General features: G+C 41.1%; 1 protein-coding gene across 1 annotated transcript in view; it reads left to right on the top strand.

The window, feature by feature from the left end:
• The window catches only part of LOC309444594 (sodium-dependent noradrenaline transporter-like), a gene marked incomplete at its 5' end in the record, with an annotated part of 65,515 nt that overhangs the window by 24,865 nt on the left and 18,302 nt on the right, over positions 1-22,348 (top strand). Inside the window, 6 exons of the mRNA XM_082062557.1 lie at positions 239-476; positions 13,460-13,598; positions 14,408-14,542; positions 18,970-19,073; positions 21,650-21,774; positions 22,138-22,250. Of these exons, the coding sequence (XP_081918683.1) occupies positions 239-476; positions 13,460-13,598; positions 14,408-14,542; positions 18,970-19,073; positions 21,650-21,774; positions 22,138-22,250 (854 nt within the window). The remainder of the gene's footprint in view (positions 1-238; positions 477-13,459; positions 13,599-14,407; positions 14,543-18,969; positions 19,074-21,649; positions 21,775-22,137; positions 22,251-22,348) is intronic.

The raw sequence follows: 22,348 nt of genomic DNA, 5'->3' as shown, positions 1-22,348 counted from the left end.
TGGCAAACAACTGGATTTGCTAAAAGCCAGTCATTTTCCAAAATCATTACTGTATTTTTTGTTTTAAGGCCAGTGACACAGTGTCCACATGTGTATGAGTAAATGTCAAAAATTCCTTTTATTGGTCTGAAGAACTAAAATGAATTTGCAACCATGTATGGCTGAGTTTAACTGCAGTATTCGCATATACTGTTGCATGTAAAATGCAATGTATAATCTAGTTTTCCTTTGTCTTTAGGTGTAGGCTATGCAGTGATACTCATAGCTCTTTACGTGGGTTTCTACTACAACGTTATCATAGCTTGGTCTCTGTATTATCTATTTTCATCATTCACATTTGAGCTCCCATGGACAAACTGTGACAACAGTTGGAACAGCCCAAACTGTACAGATCCCAAACTCTTCAATGCATCAATGCTTGGCAACGGTACCAAATACTCGAAGTACAAGCTCACTCCTGCAGCTGAATTTTATGAGTAAGTGTTGACTTGACTTTGCTATTTATTCAAAATTCTATGTCTAAGAGTGTTTCCTCTGGAAGGTAAAACAGCTTAGCCTCCAGCCTCTAAAATAAGCATAAGACTAAGATTAAAATGCAGTGGCAATGTTGATCTGTACTCCTATGTGATTAAGACTGTTGTCTCTGCAGGCTTTGGTTTTTTTCCAGTACAAATGCAATACTTGCCGCTGAGCAACATGAAATGGACAAGACACAGATCTTCCCTTATGTTCCATTTTTGTTTGCACCAACTTTGCCAGGACAGGGAAACACAGCGATATTCTGACAAAGACCACTGCTTGCCAAATGGAGCTGACTTCAAGGCTTCAAAATAATCATTTGTTCAACAGGCTTGGCCTGTGTCTCCACTTGCAAAATACCTCAGAGCAGACCTCTGTTTGCTCAGCTGCTTCGATAGTTCAATGAAGTGAAATAAAGCACTGAGCAGGGAGAAGAGAGCCACAGTTGTCAAAAAACGGGCATTACTGACCTTCAGGGGAAAATGGGATTGGATTGGGAGAAAGAAAGGAGGGTGGGCATCAGACTAATTAAATCAGCTGTTGAATTAATCTGAATAATCAGTGAATATTCCTGTGCTGGGAATAGAAGGAAATCAGGGCACACACTTGCTGAGCAGCAAGTTCTACCCTGTAGAAACAAAGGGACACCACTGTTCCTATAAAAAACCTAGTGTGTGTTACACCACACCTGGCTGCATTAGGGATCCTGAGGTCTGTGCTTATAGCTCTGCAACATTTACGGCTGCTATTTCTCCTCTGAAGACAGAACGGTGAAGGATCAGTAGTGATTGCTGGACCGCTCTCCATCATCTTTGCCAAGTCTTGGGAAACGGGAGAGGTGCCCGAGGATTGGAGGAAAGCAAATGTCACTCCAGTCTTCAAAAAGGGCAAGAAGGAGGACCTGGGTAATTATAGACTGGTCAGCCTCACCTCTGTCCCTGGGAAAGTAATGGAACAGCTTGTCCTTGGTGCCATCTCAAGGCATATCAAGGATAAGAGGGTTATTAGGGGCAGTCAGCATGGCTTTACCAAGGGTAGGTCATGCTTGACCAACCTCATAGCCTTTTATGAGAATGTAACAAGGTGGATGGATGATGGCAGAGCGGTGGATGTGGTCTACCTTGACTTCAGTAAAGCCTTTGACACAGTCTCCCACAGCATCCTCACAGCTAAGTTGAGGAGGTGTGGTCTAGACAATAGAGTAGTGAGGTGGGTTGCAAACTGGCTTAGGGAGAGAAGCCAGAGAGTGGTAGTCAATGGTGCGGAGTCTAGTTGGAGGCCAGTATCTAGTGCAGTGCCTCAGGGGGCAGTGCTGGGGCCAATATTATTCAATATATTCATTAACGATTTGGACGAGGGAATTGAGTGTACTATCAGCAAGTTTGCTGATGACACCAAGCTGGGAGGAGTGGCTGACACGCCGGAGGGCTGTGCTGCCATCCAGCGGGACCTGGACAGGCTGGAGAGTTGGGCGGGGAATAATCTAATGAAATTTAACAAGGGCAAGTGTAGAGTCCTGCATCTGGGCAGGAACAACCCCAGGTTCCAGTATAGGTTGGGAGATTACATATTAGAGAGCAGTGTAGGGGAAAGGGACCTGGGGGTCCTGGTGGACAACAGGATGACCATGAGCCAGCACTGTGCCCTTGTGGCCAGGAAGGCCAATGGCATCCTGGGGTGTATTAGAAGGGGGGTGGTTAGTAGATCGAGAGAGGCCCTCCTTCCCCTCTACTCCACCCTGGTGAGACCACACCTGGAATATTGTGTCCAGTTCTGGGCCCCTCAGTTCAAGAAGGACAGGGAACTGCTGGAGAGGGTCCAGCGTAGGGCAACCAAGATGATTAAGGGAGTGGAGCATCTCCCTTATGAAGAAAGGCTGAGGGAGCTGGGTCTCTTTAGTTTGGAGAAGAGGAGACTAAGGGGGGACCTTATTAATGTTTATAAATATATAAAGGGTGAGTGCCATGGGGATGGAGCCAGGCTCTTCTCGGTGGCAAACAATGATAGGACAAGGGGTAATGGGATCAAGCTGGAACACAAGAGGTTCCACTTAAATTTGAGAAGAAACTTCTTCTCAGTGAGGGTGACAGAGCACTGGAACAGGCTGCCCAGGGAGGTTGTGGAGTCTCCTTCTCTGGAGACATTCAAAACCCGCCTGGACATGTTCCTGTGCGACCTCACCTAGGTGTTCCTGCTCCAGCAGGGGGATTGGACTAGATGATCTTTTGAGGTCCCTTCCAATCCCAAACATACTGTGATACTGTGATATACAAACTGCCGGCAGGGGTTTGGGTAAACTCAGTGCTTTGAAATCAATAAGGGGGGTTGAGTTCAAAGGAACTCACTACAATGGCAAATAATGACAGCTAGGAAATTTGCTGCCCTTACCAAGACAATATATGATGTGTTAATAATAACAAAATAAGGCTATATACCCATGTAGAACCTGACTTTGAAGTGAAATGTAAGAAGTTATACATTCAACATCTTAACTGCATTATTACGGAACTTTCATGTGAATAGCATTTGAAGGTTTTCTTTTTCATTTTCTTGTGCTTAAGCCTTTGTACAGCAACATACAATCTCCATATTTTTGCTTTGCTGCTTTATGATTTAACGTGGTTCTACACATTTTCTGTTATCGCATCATGCTTGGGGTATGGTTTTGAGTTTGTACTGGGTGAGGTAGTAATAGCATCTGTTCACAATGTTTGGATTTAGTTCCACTGATCTGAGGAACAGCTCAATTTGGGATTCTGTCTGTGCACTGAAACTTGAAATGTTAGGGTTCTGTCCTTACCATGACATACATTCAAGGTGCAGTTTTCAGAAGGTAAAAACAAAAAAGGAATTGACATTTCATTATGCTTTGATCCTGGAATTTTAGGGCAGTAATTAAGTCCCTAGGCCCTGTACTTATTGGCAACTAGATTATACTGCAAAAATGAGAAGAATAACCACACAAGTAACACAATCTGTAACATCTGCTTCCCCAGCTGTAAAAACAGAGAATCACATGGGGCATTATGTTCACTTATCCAGTATCTGGCTTAGCTTATCAAGTACAGCTGTACAGCTCAGGTATGGACCCAAAACTGTGTAAAGTTTTAGCGCATTCAAATCCAACCTAGTAAAGACGGCCCAATTCAGAGAACAGTGTTTCTTCTCTTATATCAAATAACCAAACTCATTCATGGTGAGAACAATCAGCCATTGGAATAATCTCCCCAGTGAAATGGTGGATTCCCCAACACTGGGCAATTTTAAGCTTCAGCTGGGCCATCTTTCTAGACCGTGCTTTTGCCGAGAAAGGCTGGACCAGAGGATCCTTGTGGTCCCTTCCAGCCTGGTATTCTGTGATTCCCATGGTCTTTATACAACAGGGAGAGCTGAGGTCAGGAAACAGAAGTGATGATGTAACGCTACATTTGCATCAGGGTAGTGGGTTTACAGAATGACGCACCATTTTTGGACACAGTGTGTTGTTAAGTAATAGTTCAAGTAAGGGTCTTGACTGGCTACATTCCCTCTGAACACCCGTTTAAGTAAAGGCTGAATATTCTTTTAAGAATACTGGGTGTCCTTATACAATATTGCATGATTGCTTGAACGACTGCTGAACTTGACCCAAGTTTTTGTGTAGGAATTGCACCTGATTCTTCCTGGTAGGTAAACATTAGTCACTTCTTAATCAACATATCTTTGCCAGAGGAGAACTGCAGTTCCTGACAGAATAGTTTGTGTCAGGTCAGTCTTTCTCTTACAAATTACCAGCTGGATAGCTAATTGATCTTTCCTCAGTAATTCTGTGAATAAGTGTTCTTAAATAACAGTACCACGAAGACACGGGTTTTCAAATTCTATGATCATGTTACTTTCTTAAGGTTTGTATCTAGTGTTTCAAAATATTAGCAGTAACAGAAAGAATTATTTTGGGGGCAAGAGATTTAATATGGCAAATTTCAGATTTTGAGTTTTCATCAGTTATACACAGAAACAAGGAAACAGCAGCTCCTTTTATACCAGAGGAAAATCAAATTATGCCACTCTAGACTTCAGTGGGATACCTATGGAAGCCCAGCCTCTGCACTAAAACAACGTAAGATAAATAGCATTATCAAAACAGGGACTGAAAACAGCAATAGCACTGGTGCCCACTGTAAAAGTATCATAGAAAGGGAGTGATCTTGTCAGTGGAGGTAAAAAGAAGTCGTTATCCTCGGTACTTCCAAGGCGCACAGGAGACCACCCAGTCTGCAGCGCTGGGGCTGTGTTTTCAGCCACAGTAACTCGTGTGACAGGAACTTGCTGCTCTGTGTCACCGGGATGCACTGCATCTTATGGAGACCCTGTTAAGGGTGCTAACTGTGCCTCAAGACTACATGGGAAGCGGTACAGCTTGAACTTAGTTCTCCAGGTTGTATATTTACATCAAGAAGACAATATTCAGTCATAGCAGTCTATGTCTATCATATTTATAAATATAAGTTTATAAGGAGCATGTGAAGCAAGAACATCCTGAAAAAACCCTCACCCTATCCAGCAAATGTTACTCTTATAGACCAATAGATTTACGCTTTGGGATACAAGTCTTCACAGGAAATACCACCACAGACCAAAGGGTCCACATAGTTCAGTAATACGTCAAATGGAGTGATCAACACTGTGTGCTCAAAAGAAAGATGCAGGAACCTACACCATAAAACAATTGTGAAGCAACCTCCCCAAAAGACAGAAAACACCATTTCAGAAGTAAGCATAAGCAATTCTGCCACAAAATACTTGTAAAAACAGATCAGACAACAGGAACTACTGAGAGTGGATAGCCAAATGTTCTGCTAACCACATCCGGTAAGAGAAGACTCTTAAGCTCGTGCTAAACATGATCGATAGTTCTCAATTATGTATATACCACTTTCTTGGACAACAAACCTCCATAGAATACATCTGAAGCTTCTTAAGAGGTTTCCTTCATCCATCCCTTTTATACTAATTAGAGTTCATAAGCAATGAGAAATTAAGAACCTCTTTTGATATCTAGACTTACTCATCTTTTGAATCTTAATTGAAAGGAAAGTTGTCAGATGTTTCTGACAGGTCTGAAGCTGGGCAGCAGTCATCTGTTCACCTTCATAGAGAACACACAACCAAAGACTAACAGTAGTTCTAGACAGGTTCTGCACCTTCACCTCTAGAAAATGCCCTGAACATAACAGAATCAATCCTCTGATTTCAGTGGGCTTAGAGTCAGGTACCTTATTAAATACTTTATGTAGGAAATTGAGGGCCACATTGCTGAAATAGCAATATGCAAGCTGCTTTAGAAATCAATTCGATATTGACTACACCGGCATATTCAGGAAATGGTTGGGTGCACTGTTTACACATCTATAGCCTAACATATTTGTATCCTTCCATATTTCATATTTACTTTTTGACTGCGTTGACTTTTTTGGACTGAACTAAGAAACTCAATCTTTCTCTTTTCAACTCAGCGCCCAGGAATCTCTGGTACAAGTATTTATATGCATAAAATAAAAACAGCTATCCCACAAATATTTATATGCACAGCTTTAAAATTTACTTTTCACATATGTTCACATATTTGCATTTGTTGACCATTTACTTACACAAAGAGAAAAGAAATTAAATGCAAGTACAATGGAAGTCAGTCCATCTAAGTGTGTACACATGCTCTTAGGCTTTGGACAGCTTTATGGAAATGACTCCTAAACCACAACAGGCCCTTGTGTGGTAAGTCCAAAAGGCTGGAAGAGTGACCACTTTGCAAACTTGCATTTGCAGGGGGAGTTGTGAGATATTGCAGATGTCAGCAGCTGCCAGTTATGCTACGTGCAATTGTATTGCTCTGTGCTAACTTGTAGGAGGAATTCTAACTGCTTATCTTTACATATAGAACCTTGTGTAGTTTGGTAGTGGTACCAGGCTCTGATCAATAAGTACAGCAGCTGAGGTCAGTGCTGCAGCCCCTCCTCTTCATTACCTTGCATGTGAAATCCTGGCAAGCAGTAACAGAGCCTTTCTCTGTTGAACAGCACATATTGCTCAAGGCAAAGCCGATAAAGGTGTTGCACACAACTAAACACTCGTTTATTTGTATTCACCTGTTTCTCACCAAGTGTTCTCACTGACACAGTACTGACATAGTATCACCACGAGTGTCTTACGTGTTGCTCCCTGTAGGTGAAGTGTTTGCTCATCCAAAGCTATAATACCACATCTAAGCATTAGCCCATGAAAAGGTTACAAACTTAACCTCACTGTGTAAAGGATTATAACAGATGTCAAACCACGAAGTGACCATTTGTTTAAATGTCAGCAGTCCTCAGCTTGTGGCATGTGGGCCTATTCCTGTGGTTGACTTTCTTCTGGCAACATCGTGTCTTTCAGTGCAGCTCCTCTGAAATCAGTAAAGCTTCATGAAAGCTCAACAGCTCCTTTGGAGAGCCTGGGGCTCTTCTTCGATGCCCCTCGTGGTGCAGGGCAGCGCACGGCCCGCTGGCAATGCCGACTGAACCCCCGCCGGACTCACTGAGGGCTGGCGCAGCGGCAGCGCGTGTGCTCTGACTGCTTTGCCACGTATACTCAAGTATTTTTTTTTTCCAGGAGTTCAGTATTCATTAGATCTACAGAGGGGTGAAATTCAAGCATTTGCATTTTATCTGCAAATCTCAATATAATGGGTTCGAAAGCAGATTTTGAAAAACTCTTTTTCAGAGCGCTGTGCAGACTTGAGAATGTGCTGAAGTGTAGCACAAACAGCAAAGGAGGTCACAATTCGAAGAATCACAGAATGGTTGGGGCTGAAAGGGACTTCTGGAGATCATCTAGTCCAAGCCACCTGCTAAAGCAGGTACACCTAGAATACACTGTACAGGAATGTGTCCAGGCAGGTCTTAGAATATCTCCAGAGAAGGAGACTCCACAGCCTGTTCCAGCGCTCTGGCACCCTCAAGGTGAAGTTCTTAAGTTAATGGAAGAATTAAGCTGGTTAAAGACTTGAGTGAGTTAAGATAAACATTCTCAATGAATGAAGAGCTTAGTCCTAGCAGCCACATATAATGTAAGGATTACCATGATTCAAAAAGAAATACCATTTCATTCAATACAAACAATAAATATGCCAACCAGGGTGCCACTGGTAAATTATCTTTCTCTAAGTGATTCCCAAAATGTAGCTTGAAGTTCATTACACAGCTCCATTCTCCAACACCAGAGAGAGCTGAAATAAATGCCCTGAGAAGCAGAAAAAGCCGGACAGAAAGGTGCTGTCGAAAGACAGCGCAGCATCCAGAGCCACAGTGCGAGCCCGCTGAGCCGCGGCAGCTCGGGCCGGCTCGGAGCCAGCCAGCCCCGCTGCCCCGGCGGGCGTCCCCGCAGCCACGCGGCTGCCTCTGCCGCCCGGGCTCACAGCGACGAGACGCTGGCGGCCAGTCTGCACGGGCCAGCTCACGTCTGCAGGGTTTGCACTGTAAACTCTGCCCACACGAAGCTGTGGGTCTGCACCTTGTAGACACAAACTACTGTGCAAACAGTACAGCTGAATCTAAGCAGTGCTGTACCTCAAGTAAAAATACCTGGAGCCTGGCAAACTCCAGATAACCTAACCTTCCATAGATAAAAGAACTAACTGTATTTTATACTCCAAAGGAAACTGTCAGCAATGACAACTGAACTATGGTTGCCCAAATATATAACGCAATAGATGCATGTAGGACAGCCTTCCATATGTGTACAATTATCATGCTTCAAATTGCCTTCTAAATTGAGTAATTTGATTTCTATAGATTGCACACGATATACACTGACAGTCCTTTTAGCATCTTCAATCTACAATTTGCATGACATTTTAAATCATAAAAAAAAAAAGTCTAACTACCAGAATAGGGAACAGAGCTCAGGAGAGCAGGACCGCATCTATTTATATCTGCTGATACTTACTCTATGCGAGCCATTTGGGTTTGATCTCGTAAAAGTGACTACTAACTTTCAGAAGCACCTGGAAGTTGTTAGAGGTACTTAAGTTTCAGAAGTACTTAATATGTTAACATACAAATACGTTTGCTAGTTAACATACTAATTTGCCGACAAGTTAACAGCATTTTTGCAATTTGAATAAATCTGATACAACATCTAAAAATTCTTTAGATGAAAGACACCCTTCTATTGATCACATTAGATTTAGGCAAGAAACAGAGAATGAGCCTATAGAGCTATGTAATCATGTTTGGATTGAAAACTAAGATTGTAATTGATTTAGGATTGGAAAAAAAAAAAAAAAAAAAAAAGGCCTACTCCCAGACCTTTAACTTAATCTGCTTGTACAAAACCTCCTAAAATTCAAAAATACAATTATGTAAATCTCCCTAAGGGTGAATAATACAAAAGGCTCCTTAGAAAGTACCAGTCTGACAAAATGTCTAGGAGCATCCTGCACCCAAACCTCTTACCTCCTGTCTTCTGGCTAAGGAGTAAACGTTTTGGAGTGAACAAGATACAGAGTAATTTTCAGATTACTTGGCCCTTTTTTTCCTTTGGTTTGGTTCCCTGTTTACACTCAGATACTCACCACTTCCAGAAGGAGTATGTTCTGAACTGCTCAGAGTGGAGACGAAGCAAAGATTTATAATAGTCCTTATTTTACAGATGCAGAGAATAATTTTCTGGTTCCAACATTACCCACTATTAGAACTATGACTGGATCCTTCATTTACTGAGTCCCGCTGAGCAGCTGCCCTCCCACCTCAACAGTTTGTCTTTAGGAGGGTTTATGTGTGAACACCAAACAGATCGCCCTCCTGTTGCCTCTTTGTCATCTGACACTAAACTAAAGAGGACCCAAGTGCTGCACAAAGACAAAACAGAAGACAGTGGTACCAGCAAACAAATCACTGCTGATTTCAACGGAGGCAAACTATTCCCCTTCAGTTGAATGCAGGGTGGAAGTCAGGCCAGAACTGGTGCCAGTTATTAGGTGGCATGGGGAATTTTCCCAGCAGAGAGCACAGGGAAGGAGGGGACTGGAATAAAATCTCCCAAACACAGAAATCAGAATCACTGAATGTAGCTTCAACCCACAATCCCTTCGCATTCCCGCTCCTCTTGCAGATAGGCAGAAAGACTCCTGTGACCCCTCTTTACAGTGATGTACAGCCTCCAACTCATTGCAAATGTAATTTACCCTCCCTTACACGGACAGCAGTCTTAGCGTAAATCAGGCTCCTTTGTACAAGCCTGATTTTTAAAAAAAAAAAGTTAATTTCTTATCTCTAGTCCACGTTTTTTGATTCTTGGTGCTTTACAAACAAAACATTGTTGGAGCTCTGACTAGATTGGCAGAAAGCTTAAACAATTTATTAGCTCCTCTTGTATTTTTGCTCAGCATAACAGGTCCCTGGTTTACTTTCTGTCAGTTCCACCTGTTAATGTTTATTCTCAATCTTTTCCCCATAATGTTTTCTTCTCCTTTTTGCATATATTTCTCATCTACTTTCATTCTTTTCTCAATAACAACAATCTGCAGGCAAAATACTAACTCTAGTTTTCTTACTGCCCCTGTTTTTTCTTTGTCTGACTCAGGGTTGTGAATTATGAGGGTTTCTTTTGTTAGCAGAATTGGACAAATCCATATACTTAAGAAACAAGAATCACTTCCAGGAGCTTTTACCTAAGACATTCTCAGTAGCTTTGGACATAGTTTAAGGAAGCTGACAGACAACAGAGGCTGATACTAGTTAGCCCTGTATCTCTTCTGGTTCCCTAGCTCAGGGGTTTAAGGGAGATCAGTTTATGCCATTATGTCTATGATTTGCCTTGGGAAATGGGACAATCTTGCAGCTAGCGAAGGCATCCTCGATTCAGGAACAGATGTTGGCCACGTTCCACTATTCTGCTATAATATCTAAAGGCTGGAAATTCAGGTGTTTTGACCTCAGAGGTTCCTGAATGGAGAATCTCGCAGTATCTCTTCACATTGTACTTTTCGTGACCCTTACAAGTGACAGAGCCAGCCAGGTATTTATCGTTCAACCTGCCTTAACAGAGACAGGCCAAAAACGGCCTCGGCTGCTCCTGACATGACTGCTCCTTGATGTGAAACAAGAATACTTGCGGCATAATTGAGCTAACTGGATTTTCTATAGCATCACTGGTGTATGCTAACTTGCAAGAACATGATGAATGCAAAGTTCTTTTCAAATTTGCTCTGCTCCAATAAGTGACTGGTTTTTGAAGAACATTACAGAGCTATATCCCTAAAATCAAGAAGGTTTAGTCTAACACTTTCGCTGCTGCTTCTCTTCTCCCTCTCTTCAGATGTCAGCACACAACCTAAATCACAGTCTAGCACTAGATCTTTTACACCGGATGGTGCTGCTGGAACAGAAATATAGCTTCTAATACATAAACATTCACTAACTACTTCCCAGAAACCCTCATAATGGGTATATTTAGGAAAGCTTCTATGCCTTTTCTTCAGAGGTCACAAAGAAAAAGAAAAAAAGGAAAAGGAAGCAAAACCCACCAGAATTACAGCTCAGAAACAGCAGCTGTCTATGAAGATTTCCTTGTTTAGCTGCCCAGTTACACAGCTGTTTTGAGTGGTTATAAAAGTAATTTCCTCTTCCTGTTTTACAGTCCCTTATCCTAATTAAGGGAGCAGAACACTTGGAATGGAGATTCTCCTGAAAATGCTGGGAATCCCACATTTGCAATGGCAGCTCTGGCAAGCATTCCAGCCAGTAAGACACACTGCTGGCTGCTTCTTGGAAAGCAAACGCACAAGGAAGCAGGCTTCTGTACAAATCCAGAAGAATATTTGGGCAAGAAGAACAAAAAGTTAAATGGGCAGAAAGAATGCAATTTCAGATTGTCTTCCTGAGCAGACATCTACATATCATAATCCAAAGGATTTTCTTTAAAACATCCAGCTCCAACAGTGATAGCACTCTAAGCGTGATAGTCCAGATTGCCAAAACCCTCCCAAGATCCTGGACAAATGTTCTGATCAGAAGCCTGTGAAGCTCCTGCCCGGCTATACTTACCACTGCCCGAGTTTAGGATGGATTCAGGCACTCCTGCCCAGGATTAACTTACAACTGAGGTCCCTTCCAATCCCTAACGGTGGGTCCTCTGGCAAATTGTACTTTGTTAGCAGAAATGCAAGCAGCTTCCATTCACACTCCAAACAAGTTGAATGAGACATACCTATTTATTTACATTAAATGAAATATAATAGGTTTTTAGATGAGAGATCAAGAAGTCTGTCTGTCTCTATGTTTTACTGTTTCCACAGGTAACAGCTATATTGTTATACAGCTACACTGTATAGTAAGAGTTGAAATCACCTCATATTTTCTAAATAGGAACATTCTGGAAAATATGCCATATACACATGGTCACTACCCTGTTAATGCCTCACTTGTTGTTAGCCTTACAATGCACCAGAAACAGATCATTTGCTTAATTTAGAAGGATGCTTTCTACAGGTGTCTTTTATCCAACCCGATATTAATCATAGAAACAGTTAAAAAAATACAGCATTTCTTATTAAACATGAGGAACTACAGAAGCAGAACTATTACAACTCTTAGATGATCATATTTTGATGCTTTAGGGATCAAAAGGGGATTGTATGCAACTCTTTCATATTACTAGATGGATCATTCTAACGGGCCTTAATTTTCCCAGCTTGTTTCAACAATTTAAGTAGCACAGAGACATTTTTCAGTTTCCCATATTTAAGTTGACACAGCATTGCACTATCTTGGAACTTATTCAACTATCTCACTTGTCTCTGACTTGATAAGACAAGTGCTTAAGCTAATTCTGAAGCACCATCTATCTGATAAGAGATTGTACAGGCACAGCCCATGGAGCTGGAATGAGATTCCTTAGGCTTTAATCTCTAATGTCTGCAGTCAGTCAGGGCAAATCACTCAGTACTTCAGTTTCTCTAAAGTGTAGTTATCTTCATAAAACATGCCAAGGTCCTCCAGTGAAAAGGGCTGCTTTGATTTGTTTCTATTATACTGCCATGGTGCAAAAAGAAGCCAACAGAGATGAGCTCTCTATTTTACCCAAGCAGTGCATCGCAAAGAGAAGGGAATAGAGAACGGGGAGGAGACAAGGAAGGTCATAACCATTTTATCTGGATGGGCAGTGAAACACTAAGGAATGGAAGCCCTTAGCCTGCATCCCGTAGATCCATATCAGAGTGAGCAGGTGGTTCTGCAATTCTCCTCTTGTGCAGGGCTCCAGGCACACGCCATTCCTCTGCAAATACTGTTTTCAGTAAAGCAAAATATTTTTGCATTTTTTAGATTTGTAAAAGCAGCAAGAGACACTTCAGTAGCATAGAACTGAGTTAAGCAGGGAGATCCACTATAACATCTCTTGCATATCCCTGTGCATGTGGCACACCATGTGTTTTAGCAACTCTAATTGTGGCTATCACCAGTCACGAGGACACTTTTCTACGCCTCAATCCATTTAATTGTGTAGATCTTGAAAGAACCAGCCTGCCCTGATAAGCAACAGAATACCCTCTGCTATCACTCCGCTGTCTCAGTGAACAACACAGAGCACTATATCAAATTTATATTTTCCTACTGCTGCTTCTCCTACCTAACCACATTTTTGGCAGCCTCACAATAGCCTTTTCAAAAAGGAATTGAAAGTATCTTCCAGTGGAGCGAGCGTGATCCCTATGGCACTATGGTGCTAAACAGACAGCGATGGGCCAGCAAGCCGTGAGGCCGCGGTGGCAGCAGCACGGCGCGCGGCTTCCCGAGCAGCCTGCGCCGCTGCGGCCACGGCAGCTGCAGCTGCAGGCGGCCCCTGAGCGCGCTGCCCAGCAGCAGGCGCGTCAAAGCCCTTTCCCCCCGTGACTTCGCTTTGTTTCTGTGTGTCTGGTATGTAGGCGAGGAGTCCTGCACCTGCACGAAAGCCGTGGAATCCACGACCTTGGCTTGCCTCGCTGGCAACTTTCCCTCTGCCTCTTGGTGGTGGTAATCATTCTTTTCTTTAGTCTGTGGAAAGGCGTGAAGACTTCAGGAAAGGTAGAGCTAATATTGTCCTTCTATCTCAACTACATTCTTTGTCTCCTTTAAGAAGTCTTCTAATTTTAGAAAGCAAAAGACTAAATCACTGCCTCTCAGGGATCCTCGGGACCAAACCATGTGAGAGGCCTTCATATATGTACAGTGGAAACCACAATCCTGATTCGGCCTTTATTTTATTTACAAGTTTTGCTTGTGCGATGTTCTAACTGGAAATGCTATTAGCATATTTTCAATTCAACATTAGTGGTCTCATCCAGAAAATATTTTGAAATACTTTGAATTGTCTTAAACATGCCTCCTATTCTTAGCCAAACGTACTAATGTTTCAATTGTTTAAGATGCTTAGGTTTTATTATATAAAATACCATGACAAGAGAAATATCTTATTAAACTAACTTGAAATAACTCTTTGACAACCCTCAGAAAACAGCTCAACAGAAATTCTAGGGCTGGATACATCTAACAGCTTTTTGTACATTTTCATGAGAGCATCACCTAACATCAAGCAATAACTGCACTAGTTTAGTAATAAAATATATAGCCGAACAGCTAATCAGCTAACACACGCTGGTAATGTATAAGCAGTCCAAGTCTTCCGTTTGTCAAAACTGTCTCCTTCTAGTATCTGTGAACATCCATACATAAAGACCATGACACATAACAGCATTTTCCCCCAAGACACTCTGTAAAGAGCTGCTCCATCGAACTGAATGCACAACACCAGGAAAAGTGCCAGCTGTATTTTTCGTACATTCTTAAGTCTTCTGTAACAGCTGATTAACCTTTTGGATCTCTCTTGTTTACAGGTTGTTTGGATAACAGCCACTTTGCCTTATGTTGTATTATTTGTCTTGTTAATACATGGAATAACCCTGCCTGGTGCATACAATGGAATAAATGCATACCTGCACATAGATTTCAGAAGACTAAAAGAAGCCACAGTAAGTGTACTCTTCCGCTCTTATTCCCTTGTTATTATTAAGCCTGTTGCTGCTGCTAAAACTGAAAATATCAGAGCTAATTTCTGAAATTATAGAGCCACACTTCAGCTTTTGCATGAGCACCAGCCCACTGTGCCCAGCAGTCTGACTTTCCAGCACTGTCCATAACAGGAGTATCTCAGCCTCAACCAAAACTCTTCTGATTGCAAAAAGAACCTCTATGAGGGTAGTTTCAGTTGTGGCAGTCCCTTGAAGTCCATGCTTTGCCTGTACACTCTGTGAACTGTGGTATCCTTTATATGTGAGCATTGAGTCATGCAAAAATTGAGTTCTCAAAAGGCTAAGAATTCCCTCAAGAACAAAAAGAACACACGGCTTTTTGAATCACTGGGTTAAACACTAATCTGGTAAACAATGATCCTGGCTGAAGAAAACCCTGCTAAACATACAAAGTCAGGACTAACTCACTTAATCATGGTCCTTCATAAAAATGAGATATTAAACAGTATAGTGTTCTTAACCTGCTAGTGAAATGAACGTACATTTCACTGTATCATTTAACAGTATTGCAAGTCTTCATCAGTAAATACACCCAAACCAACACAGTTTGTTGAGCACCTTGGAACTAAGAATTATTTCATCCATTGTAAAGCAAGATCTATGAGTACAGTCACTAACTCATGAAATCACCAGCATTTCAGACCTACAAAGAACAATGATCTGGTGACTACCACTGTGCTATGCTAAAAATATCATAAAACATTTATAGGACAGTGGTATCTCCATGGATGGCTCATGAGGCCACTCAAATGGTTACAAAACTGAAAAGGAAGGACATAGTTCTACTAGAAGGAAATTAACTATCTCAAAAATCTGCAGCTTTCAGAAATGTCTGTAGCCTGTACATAGTTGCACTGGACATTTCCTATGCATCCTACCTTGATTTTTCCTGAATAATCAAAAAGATGAAGATCTCGAGTGTCAGACCTATTTCATATACTCTTAGCAAAGCAGTCCTTCCTTGGTTTTGTAATAATAAATTTGGAAACTGGCATTTCTTCAACAACAGAAGTTACCACCAGAACCCAGATCGCTTCTCGCTCTGTTTTGGAAGAGTCAAATGGAACTTCAGCCTTGGGACTTTCATCCGCCTTTGTCAGGCGGGCAGTACCCCTCAGTGGTTCACGCATACATAAATACAAAGGTGCAAGGATGAACAAAGGAGGTGTTTAAATTTTTCTTACATATTTTAAGCACTGTTTGGAAAAAAGCATCCCAAGTTCAACTAGATGTCTATGGAGCTGTGCCAGCTTGCATCAGCTCAGAACCTGGGCCTCTATAATCATAGCTGCCTTCTGCTTTTGGAAGGCTGTTCTGTGCACTGCTCGTTCTTGGCTGAATATTTCTGCAGCTGCTGTTTGGATGACCCTAAAGTTATTTGGTTTTATGACTAAATTTTTCAGACAACAAAAAAGTTATTCTAGAATAAAAAAAAAGACTAAAGATCAGTTAAGAGGCAAAGTTTCACAAACTACTTTGTCATGTCAGCCCCTCTCGTGCACCGAGAGCGGGATACCTGCCACTACAATAGGCCCCGTGTGTTTAGTCTTTGTCCTCAGGCTCCCAAGAATAAACTCCTGTTTCAGTTCTTTGTCAAATTTTTCAGATTTTTTTTTTCTCCCAAATGAAGAATCCAGCAAAAAAAGAGAAGTCACAGCAGTAATGACCTACAGAAGGCTCTGCCAATGCTCTCCTAGAAGACCTTAGAACACCCCGATCAGTGTCAGCGTCTGCCTTATTTTATATGGCCACACACTGCACAGCACTGAGCAAGCCCTGAGACTCCTCATTTTCAGGAATACTGAATCCACAAAGAGAGTGTCCGCAAAGATGAGAAAAATATTCACCTGAGGACCTCTTAACTAGACCAATGCCTAACTATGTTCCTTGCCTAAAGTCCAGAATCTACAAAGCCACTAATACTCATCTCCACTGCATGTATCGATACATTAAACATCTAGGTAAACAGCAGCTACACTTCCGTTCTGCTAAAGGAATTGGCATTGAACACACAGTTAAATCACACATGAGGAAGACCCTCCCTCTGTCATACACCTTAACAAGTTTCCTGGAGATGATATAACATCTAAGGTGCACACGTTTCCTCTCCACACAGCACAGTCCACATACACAAGAAAAAATATGCACAAAAGTTACAATGGCATAAACAACCATAAAGAAAGCTGGAAAGATTGATGACTGCCTCCTGTAAAACATTTCTGTTTTTTCATTTTTCATACCTATAAAAACAATATCCTACCATAAAATATATAAGCCTATGCATCAATCAGAAGCTTTTCAGCTGAAGTGAACAGAGAACATGAGCATAAACTGCAGAGGAACCAGCCCCACTGTCTGTTTCAAATCCTGCTTTGTTATAACAAAGGGAATGTTTTGCACTTAATCCTGGTTCTAAAGGAATTTCTGATTTCTGCTCTTTTTTCCTTTCACCTTGATCTTCTAAATTTGTTTTCTAATGAGCTACTATGAGCCAAGACTCTTACTCAACAGATACACAAGCATATGCATAACTCCTTTGGTACGCAGCAGGTGCTGACCTCTCATTTGAATCAATGGGACCTAAGCAGATGCTTAACAGTGCTTGAATGGTAAGAAAGGGGAAGTATAAAGAGTAAAACTCTTCTGGCAAGACTCAAAAGCACTAGAGAACCACTAAAACCAAGTGCCTTATGGTGACAACATGTAGACCTAGTTAGAGTTTAAGCAAAATTAATTTAAAAAAAAAATGTCAGGCACTTCACTAACAAGACAAGTTATGGCAAGTTTTATAAAACAAGAAAAATTATAGGAGGCTTTGCATCTCTCCTTCTGCACTTTTATCCACATATATGCCCTTCAGAGAATATAACCCTATTTGTTCTCAAACTTTATGTGGAGATAGAACATCAAGATATGGTATATAGTATATAGTATATAGATATGTATATAGTATATAGTGTGTATATATATATGTATATAGTATATGGTCTATAAAAGGAATGAGCAAGGAACTAATTTTACAAGGTTGCTTTGCTATTTATTAAAATAAATCCATGATATCCAAAAGCCCTGTATGAAATGCAATTTGAGAAAAATCATATCCACCCATCTATTGTTTTGCAATAAACACAACATACATTGTTCTTCATATTACCTCTCAAGTAATTAACTCTCAACAGTTCACAAAATTAAGTTTCTCTACAAATCCAGAGCTCAATAAAATGGTTCAGTCTTCAGCAAGCAGTAGTTGAGAGTATCTATCATCTTTGCTGAGAAAAAAATAGATGACTAGGATAAGTGCTTTCATATAGCACGTTATGATGGGATAAGGCACTCTGCTTCCACTGGGCCAACTGTGAAAGCTTAGCATTAAAATCCCAATGTAGAAGGAACTGATAAGGTGCTTAGATCTGTGAGAAAGCTGCTGCTGAACAGATACATTAGACCCGATTTTGTAGAGGTCCATGCATATGAAATCCAGTGCTTTACATAGTCTGGAGCTCTTGTTAGATTTAATCAAACATTGAAGATCGCATTTTGAGATATACTGAGTATTATTCACTCCATTGATTTCATCACCCTTGTTGAGGATGCTTTTTCAAATCTCTCTGTGTAACAGCCAAGAAGCCCTCACGCCCCAGGCTTCTGATTCAGGACCCAGCACGGTGGCACCGTTCCTGACCCCTGCCTGCGCATCTGGAGCGGATGCTGGGCTCCAGAGTCACTTAGAAAATGTTAGGGCATTAAAAACTTGGTTTCCCTAGTGGACAATTCTTAAAATGACTAAACTGCATCTACACTGAAATTTAATGACTATCACAGGAATAACTCCATCTCCAGCTAACTGGGAAAGGTGACAGATAATCTGCATGGTTCGATTCACAGCACGTCAGTCGTGCTTCAGCTTCTGAAACCAGAAAGTATCAGATGCAGTGCACTAACCGTCTCATGAAGCAAGCTCTCTTATGGGAAACAAAGTGTCCTCTAACACTTGACCCATTAACTATTTTTAGTTTTCTAGTTGTACATTCCAAACTGACTTGGAACAGAAACTATTGCAAGTGTATTTCTCTCACCCAGGAGAAAAATAAAGTGACCATGTCAATATTCAGTAAAAGCTCAGAAGCCCAGGCCCCCCGGTCAGCAGTGTGCGCTGAGAACCCGCTCGCTGCGCTGGCCCCGCCGCTCGGGTCAGGCCACCCCGGGCTGTGACCGAGCCCCGCTGACCTCTCGGGGGGCTGAGGGGCGCCCACGCTCCCCAGAGCATGAGTGCTGATCACTTCTCAAAAGCCAGTTGCCTTGTACACTCTTGCATTTCCCTGATGTGTCTTTTGGACTGAACTGACGATGTTGGTGTCATTATGCAGGTATGGATTGATGCAGCTACTCAGATATTTTACTCCTTAGGAGCTGGGTTCGGCGTTTTAATTGCATTTGCCAGTTACAATAAGTTTGACAACAACTGTTACAGGTGAGACAGCCTATTATTTCATTACCGCTTCAGAATGATACTTGTTTACTCTAACTGCAGCTGGAATAAGTACTAAGCTACCTTTTTATCTTCAGTCATTTATTCATGCTGGTTGGTCTCATGCAGACATGGGAACAAACTCAAATCTCAAAACACTATCCTCCTTACTGCAATTTTAGCAACAGGAACCTGCCAAGATATCTGCTCTACAGCAAAACAGAATGGGATTAGGTTTGGACTTTATAGACAGCTGTATAAACTGTGCTTCTGTTTGCCTTTCAAAAGTACCGTTAAGAGCAAGACTTGGATGAAATCTCATTGCTCCAAGAACTAAACCCAGAAGTATTCCAGTTTCCAGAAGCGTTTCTATGCCTTAGCATTACATTTCTGGTATTTTATGTTGAGCTCCAATTCAAGAAAGCACTTAAGTCCGCTTGTGTTTTGCTGAATCACCACCATAGAAATTAAACCAGAACTGCTCTGCACCTCCTGAGAACTCCCAACGTTCAGAGGTTTTGTGAACATTCCATTTTGAAATAAAAACAAGCATCACTTCAAAATTTCCCATGAAATATAAATTCAGAAACAATGTGTATTAGAAATACACTGTGAACTGAAGGATGGCAGAAAAAAAAAGTGGAAAGCTACAAGAAAATATATAGATTTGAATTGCTCTAAACAGATTGAAAGCCAAAACTGTGGAATACTGCCACTAACTTTATACTTAACCCAGACCAACCTTGGGTTGCCAGCAGATTTGCAGTAGGCAATATTACCAGCTTTGAGAACCTCTCGGAATGCTGGTCATCGCGGTCTGCCAGAATATCATTTATTGTCTTCTGCAAATAACTTTGCATTAATCTCATAGTAGCTCCCTCTATAATTGTTTTGCTTCTGTATTCTCATTTTGCTCTGAAATAGAAAAATTCCACTTGCAACTAAGAAAACACCACAGACTGTATGTGAAATCACGTTTTATTTCTTAGCTTACTATATTTTTCAGTTTTGCTTCATAAGTCTTGCCTTCCCTATAGGAGTAATCTGTAGTTTCATTAAAACTGTGTTTTAGTCTAACCCAAAAAGCAAGTTCCAATTCAGTAGCATTTACAAGACTTACAAATATCCTTCTTTTGGTCAAATAACTCTATGATGTGCTGACATATGTTGTTCAAAATGCTTTCTTGAAACAGAACAAATTGAGATAGTACTGTTGCCAAATGAAGGCCATAACTCAGCACTATGCTCTCCCATCCATGCTTCAGCACACCTTCCTTGAGAGGAATAGTGTCAGTAATATACGGTAGGGTAACAATCCTGAAAATCAGGGCCACAAGATATGAGAATCTGTACTTAAATTATGATCCGGTTTTACATGCAAAATACTGAGAGCTAGCTCAGCTCAGTTTTTAAGGAGATAAACATCACTTAATCCAATTATTGACTAGACGAAAGAAGCATTATTCACTTGCCTAAGAACCTTTTTAAATTGTGGGAAACAAGAAATACCGTTGCCATCTTATCAGTGACAAATATCTAGCAATTTTCTTCTTTAATAAATGAAAAGAATTTGAGTTTATGAGTCCAATCCAGTCTCTCTTGATCCTGCAGACTTCCCCCAGGAACACACTTTAAGAATTATAGGACATAAATTCTTCAGGGCTATCAAAATAAAGTTATACAAAGAAAAGGATAAAGCTTGCCGTATGGCACCTATGATTTTGGGTAGTGTAACCGATAAAGGAAATAATATTGACTTTCTGCTTATTAAATATCACTGATGTTCACAAAGCCATGTCCTCTGTTTTAAAGGTCATATGCAGCAAAAGATCACATAGCAGGCACTGTGCAGATCAGGTAGACATCTAAAGACGGGTGGTCCACTTATCTTACAGCTGGGTTTGCTAACAGCTGTTTACCAGGAACACCCCTGGAAACCCACACATCTATCGCAATCCCACGGCAGATTAAACCCCAGAATTGTGTACAATCATCGCTATATGATGCACATTGTATGATATTTAACCTTTAAACTAAATTCACTATTGTAACAATCTGATGAACAAGAGCTGTGTTTGTTCAGAAAAGCGTAGCTGGCTGCACAGAGGAAGGGACCTCCACGCAGATTAGGGATGGTTATCCACGCCATCTGCGTGGCAGCACGGTTTGCTAAAACGTGCCCTCCTGGAGTCGTCTGAAAACACTCCTGAACAACCGCTCACGTGAATTAATGAATAGTAAGGCTCTTTCACTTCAGGCCACTCTCTTTGGATATCTATGGATACCAGCAAGGGTGATGACATTACTTTTTAATAAGCTTTGTTGATTTGTTTGAACAGAACTCAGTTTTAAATCAAAATAGTAAAAATATGTCTTTTTCTAGCATAGTATGCTGATATGAGCTTTTGGTCATCAGGATAATTGCACAATTAGCATTTCCACAAGAACCTTCCTATAAGACAACCCTCATTTAGTTCTTAAAGCGGTGTTTAGTTTGGTGGTTGTTTTTTCTTGGTTTGGTTTTGGATTTTCGTTGGTTTGTGGTGGTTTTTACTGGGCTGTTCTTCTCTCATCATTAGGGATGCTTTGCTGACTAGTACCATTAACTGTGTCACAAGCTTCGTCTCAGGATTCGCAATTTTCTCCATCTTGGGCTACATGGCTCATGAGCACAAAGTTAAAATTGAGGATGTAGCCACTGAAGGTAAGAAGTTAATTTTACACTAGTTTTTACCCCCTTTTGTCCACCATTTCTTGGCAAATGTGTTTATATTTGTTTTAAACAAGTGTGTGAAAATCTCACGGAAGTGGCGTGAATTGAATTACTTGGAACTATAACTCTGTGCGTAAATGCCTTGCTGAAATGTGAAGTCCAAACGGTATTGATCCATCCCACCTCCACTGAATTGAGGTTTCCCAACATCCTGCCCCTCACAAGTTCAGCTACTCAATGTGATGTGGACTGATGTAAAAGTCAACTTACTCATGATTTATCTTAAAACTAACACTTGTTTGAAGATAAGAAACATCATTTAGTAATACATTATTTTCTCCTTTTCTATTTCAGGAGCTGGTTTAGTTTTCATCCTGTATCCAGAGGCAATTTCAACTCTTTCAGGATCTTCATTTTGGGCTGTGGTATTCTTCATCATGCTCCTTACTCTTGGCATTGACAGTTCTGTGAGTATTTTCTCTTTCTAGCCCTGACATTTTTCCTTTACTTTTATATTCTGTAACTGAAGTGCTTAAACAGGGGCTTTATTACGTTTCAAGTAAAT

The sequence above is a fragment of the Streptopelia decaocto genome (genome assembly GCF_964273445.1).
Source record: "Streptopelia decaocto genome assembly, chromosome: 11".
NCBI lineage: Eukaryota > Metazoa > Chordata > Aves > Columbiformes > Columbidae > Streptopelia > Streptopelia decaocto.
The sequence above is the reverse complement of the archived record's forward strand: the minus strand, read 5'-3'. Positions and strand labels throughout refer to the sequence as shown.